Consider the following 11951-nt stretch of genomic DNA (forward strand, 5'->3'; position numbering starts at 1 on the left):
GCCGAGGTCACTTTTCTAAATGTGGTGGTTAATTATACGGTATGTAATCAGAATAGGAGCCACTACTAATACATCAAGAGCATTATTGGCTTGTAACCGAACGTTCTGACGCAATTGTAATTATTCCTAATTTGTGACCCAAATGTATTATGTCGATAATTAACCGATTTATTGCAACGAAGTTACGGGCCTCCAATTCAAGTCACGCTGCACGTGTATGCATTCGAGAACGTGCGCAACGCTGACATTAACGATATCTACCCAAGGCCAGACACAAACAGCATTATTGTATTAGTGTTTGGACGATAAGTTTAACATTGCAAATCTGTATTTAAAAACGTTCGTTGATAAATATGGGAAACCGGTCGAATGCAGAGACAGTCAATGCGCGGTTGTTTTAACAGGTAATTCGCGCTCCTAATTTTCTCTGAGCAGTAAATTATGCTTGGTGATTTATTGTGTTTACTGTTTGGTTGTTCAACTGTTTTGGGCACCAGTGTCTTGTTCTACCGGTGCTATGAAAAGTGAGTATACAGGGTAAGTTTATTTATAATATAATAAGTCAAAGTCAAACTACGAATGATCCACGTGTCCTGCAAACGATTGAGGGAACACGCCATTCAGAAATTGCCACTTCGATTACGGGGTTCACCGTGCAAGTTATTTTTTATAACCTTAAACGATTACACTCAATATATGAACAATCAAAAGAACGCCAGCAACTCCGCCAACTATAGGTAAAGAATTAGGTGCTGATATTTTGAATGAGTTGCCATTTTCATTTATTATCATATTGTAAAAGCCATAGAATTCTAGATCTCTAGACCTTACTTTTCACGGGTAACACGTTCATCGGGCTTGCTATTGGATACTTACCTCTATATTTGTACAACTTCTTAGCATCGGATCAGAGATATGAATCAATCTATAATTCTTTGTAAAAAAAATCTTATTCGAAAAGATTTGATTCTTAGTAAGAAATACCGAATGAATAGAAATTTAAATCATGCAGGAAGAATTATCAAATATTGCCGATTCCAAAATGAGTGTTTATCGAGAGAGTGGTCAAATAATCAATTTTAATTATCTCTATAAATATTGTCTACTTGAAAATAATAAATGTAGCACAAATTCAACTTTAACTGAATGAACTAAATTGAAATGTATCACCTGCATATTTATGCGTCACGTATACGTCTCGGTATATTCAAGGATGAATACAAAATCAACCCTCAAGAGACGAACTGTCGCGGCTTCCCGATTCAGGAGCATATGTGTATGTCATACCCGTGTGTCTTTAGTGATTTATATCTTGCAATCAAATGATTCGATTTAAACATTTTTTTTTGAATCGATAGTTCAGACGGTGTAGGAAAAGGGAAAAAGGTGTTTGCGGTATGATTATAAAAAATTCATTAACAATTGTCAAAATGTGATGATTTTCTTAAAAACATCACATTTTTGCGTGTTAGTTTTGGGTGGATCGGTTATGAACAAGGTAAAATGAGTGGATTAATGTTTGACACGATGCCGTTCATTTTTGGCGTGTATAGAGAACAGAACGGATACAGCGGAAAAGAAAACGTAATGAACCGATGGTACAATATAGCGTTATACTTCTCGTTGGCGCCAATGTGCTTAAATTTAAAATGACAATGTTTGCCATTCCAACATTGCGAAATTAATGGATCAAAAAATGTTCTTCGATTAAAAAGATACATTTATTTAGCAAGGTAAAGTTAAGAGATTTTGAACTAATAATTCTTGGTTAAGCATAAGAAGTCATTTATTTTTCGGTAATAAAAATACTCTTAAAAGTATAAATATTGTATAATATTAAGAGGATAATTGGATGGTACATTCCAAACAAATTTTAGCAGCATGTTCCTTGCACATTAAACGGAATTACGATGCTTAATATCCAAGAGTTATTTCAGCGTTCTGATAACATAAACACTTAAAAAATACATTAAAACACTTGCTTCGCACAAATCATTTCTTTAGTTGAACTATCAACGTAATGACGTTACAAGAGCACTGGGTAGCGTCTGCCCATAGACTGACTACACTAGGCTCTAATTCAGCTAGTTTTAACATCTCACGATGATTCTGGTGGAGTGTCTGTAGTTGAGATTGTAGACTTTTTTCCCCTACGCGACATTAATTTCCTCAACATTACCATTTATAAGGAACAAACACATAATAATTCATCCCTGGGTATTCCATACACAGTGCTCCACTTGAAGGTTAAAGCTGATGGGTAATGATCGAATGCAAGAGCGTAGGACACTGATCCAATCGACGTTAAGAAAACAAGGGCAAGACTGAGGACAAATAAACAAATATAGGAAAGCAGCAGCCTGATAGAGGTATTCTGAGCTGCGGTAGAGGGATTCAGACTGTGCGAGAGAGATGGAAACAGGTTGTTGACCGTCCGTGGTTTTGAAATCTGCTTCCGTCTCTCGCACACAGCCTGGATCCAAGGTCCCTAGATTACACAGGTCAAGACCCGCGTGTTCCAGTTTTTCCCACTATGACGTGGTAAAAATTTCTATGCGCGTTCGCCCAAAAAATATCAAACTTACATTACCGCACTGACCAGTTTCGACCAATCTTGCTCAATTTTTTGAGGTTAAGCATCAACGAGTTGCGCCCTTAGTGTCCTGACGTTCACGAAATAAATAGAAGCACGTATATATTTTGAGGTTAATCATTGTGACAAGTCAGGAATCAGAACCACACCGAGTGCTTTCCATTTAGAGCACAGTGTGACACAGTGTACAAATTTCTATTGTAAGCGGTCAATCCGGGCAAAGGAACAGACCAGAAATGTTTACACCGTGTCATATTGTGCTCTAAATGGAAAGCATCCATTGTCACACGAAACTTTTGGCGCATTCTCACTCATTTTTTTGCCCACGCGTGTCTTGACCGGTATAATCTAGGGACTTTGCCTGGACCTCTCGATAGCAGCGACACTCGTGGTCACTAGGCGAAACGGCCGGTGCTTCAATAAGAGGACACCCCCACCACTGAAATTTTAAGCGAGTTTCCAGACCTGTATGTAAGACCGTGGTGATCCCGTTACATCACGAACGAATACAGCTACGCCGACTTACCGACGAGTGATCACACGATGCCGGTACATCACGAGTTATTGACGAACGACCGCAGTAATGCCGGTCCACTGGGGCCAACCGTAGTAACGTGATGGCACTAACAGGTAGCAGGGCATTACCACCAATGCTCACCTCTACGGTAGCGCGTGGACCATTTAAGACGGCAGCAAAATGTCACTTTTCCAGCAAACCCGCGGTTGAGCGCCTGATTAGGTTGCAAATTTACTTTTTGGTCAAAGCAATTGCATCTGCAAAACGCATGGCTGGCGGTCAATTTACTCACCGGAGCGTAGCCGGTAAGTTGCGATAATTCATTTGTGTTTTCAAAATTAGAATTCTGTATCCTGAATTTAATTTTAACTTTGCTCATTGAATGCATTACGGTCTGAGGTCACATTGTTGTGACTTTTTGAGTCGAATGAAAAGCCTAACTTATAGGAAGCAGGTCTAAATAGGGTTGTGATAGCTTACTCTCTATAAAATGTAGCAAAGGTAGCAATACCGCGTCTGTGGCAGGGTACTAGATGGGTAGAAACGGCTATGCAGCCCCGCGTCTGCAAATTGGAGTAACGGTAGCGTTATCCGTGTCTGCCAATCAAGGACGACAAAATTAGGGAGTAATTACTTCCTTTCCTTATTCATCCGGAGCTCCAAATATTTCAAAATCACCTTTAATTAATAATCTACTGGACAAAGACACTTCACCGGTACTGGATTTGAAGTGCATTTAACACATCAAAAGCAGTAACCGTTACAATATCTTTGTAGAAAACAATAATATTGACAAATATCTGACGCGCTGCTCAAAACAAAATAGATTGGTTTTACATAATGCCGGAGGACCCAACGATGGTATAGCTAAATAAGTCCAACCATCGCATATGGCACTAGGCCAACTCACTTAAATAAATGGCTGTAGACCGATCTATAGCGGATCACTCCAGAGGGAATTAAAATAAGAAATTGTTAGTAATTATCCCTAAGCATTCTCCCGGAACATGCAATTCAAAAATGCCCACCATCTTGGGGTAATCCGTCAAATTGTTAAAAACCTTAAATAAGATAATGGTATCAAGGTAACTTCTGTATGAAGCAAGGGAACAGATATTTAGATTTCTCACAATACCGGCATAGTCGTGGTTCTTCAAAGTCGGAGGTCTACCCAATAGGTATGTGCAATGACTATGGTCAATTGGAAGTGAGCGGTTCTACGCTGTTAATAGCGACACCTATACTCTGGTCCCTGAATTTTCTTTTTTTTTCTGCAATGGTTTGTATATCGTTAGCACGGCCAAAATTTTGGTTCGCACAAGTACAAAATCCGAAATATTTGAAAAAAAAATTTTGTGAAACTTGGGGGGCCAACTTCACACAGGTATTCCGAAGCCCTTTCGATATCATAAAGTACTTCACAATAGTAGTCTGAGGTGTGCTGCAGACAACGCCATTCGTAGACGTTTCCGAGAAAAAATAAATTGAAAATTACAGTTGTATTAAGTGACGTCGAAGCGCTCGGCTACCACGCTGCCGGCTCGGGTTCGATCTCGGTGTCGGTACTCTTTTTTTCACAATGCAAGTTACTAATTTAAAGGGAAGGTGCTACGGAATAAGTATAATACAAGGCTATAATTCATTATACAACATAATTTATTTTTCGAAAGGTAACGTAAGTGTAAGGCTGTCAATTAGTCATCGCTATCGCTCGCATTTTCGGCGCAGCTGGTACATTTGTGCGGATGATATTTATCTTAAAAACAGGTGAAGGACAAATTTTTTTCGCACCAGGCGCATAATATAAAAGCAACGCTCATGCAATGCATGCGCAATTTTTTCTTAACATCTGTAACGGAAAGCAATAGCCTTGTAACTTGTTCCGTAGCACCTTTCCTTTAAATGCGTAACATGCATTGTAAAAAAAAAAGTACCGACCCCGTGATTGGACCCGGGTCGGTAGCGTGGTGTGGTGGAGTACTTCGACATCAGTTGTTACAATATTAGTGGTATATGAGTTCAGCGATAATTTTCAATAGTTTTTTTTCTCAGAAATGGCTGCGAATGACGTTCTCTGCAGCACACGTTACAATTAGACTACTATTGAGAAGTACTTTATGATATTAAAACGGCTTTGGAATCGGTGATCCAATATTCGCGCCCTCTCCTTGTCAGAGTGATCCAGAAAGTAAAATTTAAATAGCCTACAATTAGAAATATTCAGCTATTTACAACTTATAATTTTTCACAATTTCACTTGAATCGATTAGGAATAGCAACCTAAGAATTACGGTATAAATTTAATTATCAGTTTACTTTATATTTAAGTCATTTGTATTTTTCTTTTGTTATCGTATACATTTACAATGCAATTCAAGCACTTATATAATTTTCATTGGTATTGACTTTATCATATATTAAACATTTAAATCTAACCATTTGTTTGCTCATTTGACGAACTAATTTTGTTAATCAAAATTCACATCACAAAGACGTCTTGAGAATAGGGCGTATGTGCACCGCGTTCCATCTTTCATGAATTTTTGGCTATTTTCAATAATATTTATGAATGAATTATGAATGACATTTTGTGACATAATGATTAAACATTTACTTTTCAGAACAACTGACGAGTACAGTGACATAGAATCAGGGAATGCGACGGACCTGATAAATCTATTGAACAACGAGTCACTCTCCTTAACGTTTTACATTCACGGTTGGAAGGAGAGTTGTCTCAACAAGAGCTCATTGACGATCATGTCAGGTATTTCACCAAAATCCGCTACAACATTTGCAATATAATTACACTGGTTAACAAAATTTTGTAACAAGGAAGGTGCTTACTAATTTTTAAATACCTATCTACTCTCATTATAAAACCATATTTATTTTGATTCGATCAGGTCTAGTTTTTGTGTTACAGCTACTGCCGGTAAAATTGAATGCTTAACGTTTTGACTTACCTTTGTTGATTTAGGGTGTTTTGCTATTAAGTAAATGTACAAAACGATTATAGATGAGCGTTTATTGTATGTAACCTCATTTTTGTTCATAAGAACTGTATTTTTAGAAGAACTAAAAAAAACATTATACAATACAACTATTCGTACCTAAGATATTCTAATATCAATTTTATTATACTTAACCTTGTCCCTAACATAATCGGTTAAAAGTTTTCATGTTACACACAAAAAATGAAATTTCGTTGACCGGTGTTATCTCCGTGTTTCCACAGCTCTACTATCACTCGATACTGGTGGACATATCTGCTGCTTTGACTGGAGCGCAATTTCTAAGCTCGATTACGTGTCAGCTGCGGTCAAAGTGCCGGAAGTCGGAAACATCTTGGGCAGAGATATGGCAAGCATTTCGGATATGGGTTTTACGATAGACCAGCGTTGGTTTATCGGCTTCTCAATGGGAGCACATGTCGCTGGATGTGCGGGGCAACATCTAATTCAAACAAATCACTCACGACCCACACGAATTACTGGTAGCCGCAAAGTTGTTGGATTACTCAAGCGGATACAAAAGTCTGCAGCTTAATTGTAACGTCAGCCATGTGATGAAATCTCCTATTTATAGGCCTGGATCCGGCTCTTCCACTCTTCTATCCGCCATTCAACGTCCATAACTCCTGCCGTTTGAATTCTTCCCAGTCTAATTTGGTCGACGTCGTGCATACGGATGGCGGAGTTTATGGCGTGCCTGATCAAATTGGAACCTGTGATTTCTTCCCCAATTCGGGAGTTCGTTACCAAAAAAGGTGTCCCTGGTTACCAAACACATTTAATATCAATGAAATACTCCCAACATGTGAGTACGATGGTTAAATAAATCTAGATTTTAAGGAAATACATTTTTGTATACCAATATCGTGATAATAGCGGCTTAGAAAAATATTTAAATGTAAAATTGCCATAATTGTAGTTATCAAACACATCACTTTTTATAACATTAACATATTACGAGATTTGATTACTCATAGATGTAGTAAACGTTTCCAGATCGATGTAGCCATGACAGATCTTGGATGTATATGGGAGAGGCGATAAGAAACAAGAGCTCACATTTAGCGGTACAGTGCGACAATGCTGAAGATTTTTACAACAATTCTTGTAGTGGGAATTTGATAGTCGCGCTGGGCTTTTACCTCCACTTTAAATCGTAAGTCATTGCTAAATATTTTTATGGGAAAAACATTTCATTGAAAATAGCGAAAGACGTGGAAATGGAACCACATATCATATATTTTTCACCCCTACAGTACGTATTATTTCAAAAACATTGCAGCAACGTAAAGATTGTGAGATTTGTGATATTTTAGATATATTGCAGCGACCTAACTTTGCAAGCTTCAGAATAATTTAAGAACGTTGTAGCAACGTAATGGCACAAGGTTTGAAATGTTCCGGGAACGTAACTTTACGTAAGTTGAAATATATTCCCGAGTAGCACACTTTTGAAAATGACGACTAACATTTGATTTATTTGTTGCCTTAGGCTAACCTTTATTATCATTATGGAGCAATTGCTTGCATGTATCCTACAAACAAAATCCCAGTTACAACTGGGCATATCGAGTGAAGCCGGATTCAACATTCGATCGATATGGATTCGTCATCTTAGACGCGTAACTTAAGAATCTAGTAGCGAATGAACACTTCCTTTAAGATTATTAAAACTGTCATAATATCGACAGATAGAAAATTTGACTGAGAGTTTTTAGAAAGTTGGTAAAACGGTGACAATTTACTTGAACGATGTGGTAATGATCGCAGGTTGTAAGCCAAAAGCTGAAGTTGTGCAGTGTGGCGACCATATGTCAACGAATATCTTTAAAAACGTCAAGATCAAGATAGCGATTAAACAAAAATTAGACATCGTACAGAACTCGCCATGCCGAATGTAATGACATCAAAAAGATCTGTTGATATCGAAATTTTTACAGTTTTGTTTTACTATTTTTTAATGACGAATAAATTAATAGTTGACTTGTACACCATTGAATGTAAATTGACAGCCGAGCGGACATTTGTGAACGTATGGTTGACATGTAATCAATTATTGGCTTCCAATCGCTCTCTTCATCAGTCTCCGCTTAGTTGACTCCATTTTCCGCCGACACTAAAAAGGGAGTTATCCTAGGTTGATTTCTCCGATTTAATTTTTTTTGTAATATTTTATAGTAGACTAAAAACTAAGCGACACCAATTTTTTTATTTTTTTTCCATTTGCCACTCAACAGTTTGAGGGGTGAAATCACCCTCCAAATTAAGACATGTCAAGGGGCGATTTGACGGTTTCACCCATAAGAACTTTATATTTTTGTACCAATTCAACTGGAAAAGTTTTCTCATAACGAGAAATAAAAAATGAAAATTTTCTCAATTGTTTGGAGGGATAGCGCTAGATTTGGATTATTGATATGGGATCCGCGAATTAGTGAGAAATGGCAATAGTGAGAAAGCGGGATGATGACTGAAATAGATGATGATTAAATAACAATAAAGGATATTTTATTGTTAGTTGAGAAAGATACAAGGCGATACGATCTGCATCGCAAGAGAACAGAACGACAACCGAGGTTTACAAACGCGAGAGAATACACAGATGATACGCAGATATGATTTTGCGGCTGATTAGTTTCGAGGCGTGACACGGCCAAGCGGCTAGATTTGAGGTAGAGAAATAGGTAAGCATTGCACGCGAGTGTGAGTACATGTGTGAGGATGATTTTAAACAGCGAGTGAAATGAGACAATAATGCGCGCGATAGAATACTTTGATTCGAACTGTCGAGTTCGCTACTTTGCCGAAACCTCAATTTAAAAAAGAAACTGCCAAATTGCCCCCAGACATATCTTACCTTGGAAAGTGGATTCATCCCCTTAAATTGTTTAATGGTAGATAAAAAAAAAATAAATGTCGCTTAGTTGTTAGTCTACTATAACATGATACAAAAAAAAAACAAATCGGAGAGATTGACCTGAGATACCTTCCTTGTAAGTCGAATATATGTCGACCGTGTGTTACTTGGGTTGCAAAACTATATTTTACTGCGTGCAAATTTATCATACTATGGTTGTTTGGAAATGGACTGAATGAAGCATTCTGAAATAATCATTATTCTCGCCAGGTGCTCTGGAACGTATTACTATGAGACAAACGGAGAGCCTTTCTATGGCAGGGGTAAAAAGGGCACGTACCCCAACAGCTCTTAATTTTAGTTCATCGTAACGTGGGAAAGAGAATTAAGCAGAAAGTATGATTCAAACCTTGAATAGCATACGTAAGCCGAAGAGAAACGAAGATAGAGACGGTCAAACTATCTAATAAAAACCAAATACACTTGCAAGAACTGGATAAGATAAGTTGATCCTGATTGGATCACAAAACTCGTGTAAGCATATTTACCCCATACTTATTGAAAATATATCATTACTGAATCGTGTGCAATTATTCCTAATGGTGCATTTTCTGTTTTACCTCCGACATACCTGTTTAGAGATAGAGGAAGTTCGGTAATTTTAATCCTACAAGGTTGGCTGAAGGCGAAGGGTTTGAGAACACATGCGGATCGAAATAAAGAGTGAGATTCATTTTAATGATTCGCTTTATTCCGCGTTTAGATCAGTACTGAGGATGCAGCTGATGTGAGAGAATCACGAACAGTACTTAGAACTAAGACAATATTCAGGAAGGTATGGACTAGTGCCTCAGTTACCCAAGATGCAAAGGGCGACTTTGGTCAGCTGAGCTTAGTGAAGTGAAAATTTTTACGGTAAGATGACTTTGAAAGATGCCTTCCCCCTAGCCCCTCACGCTACTTCATAGCGCAATCGTCCAATCTGCCAGCCGTCAATTTCCAATTTCGCCGAATAGTTCATAGTTTTTGTACGCAAAGCTGACAGTTTGGTAGCTGAAACAACTGTGATAGGGAAGGGGACAGTTCGACAGAGTTTCAGCCGTCTGCTACAGATGGCACGGGCATCGCGCCACACACGGAATCTTTTGGGCACGGTCTTATATACAGGTCTGGAAACTCCATTGGAGGGGATATGTCGCTTATTGAAGCAATTTTTGTGTTCACTAGTCGCCACTAGGTTCGTTACGATCTTATTAACAGCGGCGGCGGGGCCGGGGGGGTCCAGACAAGACCGTGGTATTCGCATATAGGTATAGGTAAGAAATGTAGGTTCGAACTCTTCGCAGACGACGAAATGGTTATGTGTAAAGTGATAATATAGATTTCGTAGTACGAACTTTGAACGAAATCTTGAACTTACTGGCAAACTGGTTGAATAGAAACCCACTGAAATCGAGGTAATGGCCTATTTGCACACAGTACATTAGCCCACAGCAACTTAAACCGACGGCTCTTTTACGTGCCATTTGTTTGTGCACGGCCTGTTACCCTGTTAGCACATGACCCTGTTGCACACAAGAATTTTAAAAGATGGCACTATTGCACACAATATTTGTGTACACCAGTTTTGATGTCCGGTGTGCTGTAGTTATCAGCCAACTCCCATAACTCCTACAAAAAATTTGAGAAGGTGACTGTGACAGGGTTCGAAAGAGTTAGGCTTCCACTCTTCCATACATAGATACACTATCTACTGTACCTACGAAACATTCAATCTCCGTACCCCTTATAGTAAATTGCAAAAGGTGACTGTGACATGGTTAAAAAGAGTTAGGCTTTCGTGCACTGCGACTGAAAGATATATTTGACAGCCAAACCACTTATAAAAAAAGTAACACAGTTGACTATGATAGGGTTAGATATATTTTTTCATACAGGATCTTCCTCATATTTTTCACCTCAAAAATTTTCCCGCTTCACCATGGATAGAAGTGTTGTGTGCAAAAGTATCATATGCAATGGTGCCATATGCATAAGTGTCGTAACATCGAAATTTCGGTGTACAAATCCGTCGTGTGTTCACGTGTGTCGCAGTCGTGCACAAACGAATGGTGTGTGAAAATGCCACGAGCTAAAGTTCATGCGGGTTGATGCGCCGTTTGCTAAGTGTACCCTCTCAAAATCAATATAAAAATACAGTTTCAATGTGATGTGAATCTAGGAAAAACGATCTTTATAACAGCTTTGATATTTGCGTAGGAAATGATAAAATCTAAGAAGTTGAAGAAACTAAATATTTAAGCATAATGACGGAACGACACTTTACTTTCAAAAAGCATATTGGCACATCACAAAAAAGTAGAATCAAATTAAAAATTATATACACATAATGTTTCACATTAAAACAATACAAGGATGAAAAAAGACATCAGTTTTTAAACTATTGTCGAATTTATCCCTTCTGTCTGCTGATTTAACTGGAGTGATTTTATAATAGTTGTATTGCTGGAAGATAAATTTGAATAAATATAATCACAAAATCAGTTTACAAGATGTTTGTTAAATAATCATTAATCACATGTAGGTATAATATACATATTTGATTACATAAAACCCCCAATCGTAAAGTCTTACTTAAAACCAAAAGTTTAACAAAAAAGTTAATTTAAAAATGTGTTTATAATCGATTTCTATATGTATATATATACTATATGGCACAATAAATTTAAAAATGGAATGGACTTAGAGATAATTCAATATAAATAATAAACATCCAGATATATTGTATTTCGGATTGATTTTTTTTTCTTTGCTCAATCTGTAAATTTCCATGTTCGTTAAAAGGATTGAAAAAAAAATTTACATATTTACAAATATCTGTATTACGACTTCAAACTAAAATAATAGTCAAGAATTATAGGTAAATTCGATTTTCGTATTATATTATACAATACTATTTAATCGGTGAAA

General features: G+C 37.5%; 1 protein-coding gene across 5 annotated transcripts; it reads left to right on the forward strand.

The window, feature by feature from the left end:
- The first annotated feature begins 387 nt into the window (after nt 1-387).
- LOC124175837 (lipase member H-like) lies at nt 388-11316 on the forward strand. 5 transcript variants are annotated; one of them, XR_006869250.1, is made up of 7 exons: nt 388-528; nt 5732-5877; nt 6349-6606; nt 6699-6929; nt 7121-7280; nt 9252-9515; nt 9621-11316. XR_006869250.1 is itself a non-coding variant. In XM_046556427.1 (6 exons), exons 1-6 carry the CDS (start codon nt 442-444, stop codon nt 9334-9336), a joined length of 963 nt encoding a protein of 320 aa, XP_046412383.1. In that variant the 5' UTR covers nt 392-441; the 3' UTR covers nt 9337-9574. The 5 variants fall into 5 exon arrangements, 3 of the variants coding, with proteins under 3 accessions (XP_046412383.1, XP_046412385.1, XP_046412384.1); XR_006869249.1 differs by having other exon boundaries at nt 392-524; XM_046556427.1 differs by lacking the exon at nt 9621-11316 and having other exon boundaries at nt 392-524; nt 9252-9574.
- Nucleotides 11317-11951: the final 635 nt, after the last annotated feature.

This window comes from Neodiprion fabricii, chromosome 2 (assembly GCF_021155785.1).
Source record: "Neodiprion fabricii isolate iyNeoFabr1 chromosome 2, iyNeoFabr1.1, whole genome shotgun sequence".
Classification (NCBI taxonomy): Eukaryota; Metazoa; Arthropoda; class Insecta; order Hymenoptera; family Diprionidae; genus Neodiprion; species Neodiprion fabricii.

Excerpts from the sequence above, each read along its gene's own strand:
- LOC124175837 (XM_046556427.1), top strand. The coding sequence starts at position 442 with ATGCTTGGTGATTTATTGTGTTTACTGTTTGGTTGTTCAACTGTTTTG. Across the intron at positions 525-5,731 it reads TTCTACCGGTGCTATGAAAA|AACAACTGACGAGTACAGTG; the intron begins GTGAGTATACAG and ends TTTACTTTTCAG. Across the intron at positions 6,930-7,120 it reads CAATGAAATACTCCCAACAT|ATCGATGTAGCCATGACAGA; the intron begins GTGAGTACGATG and ends AAACGTTTCCAG.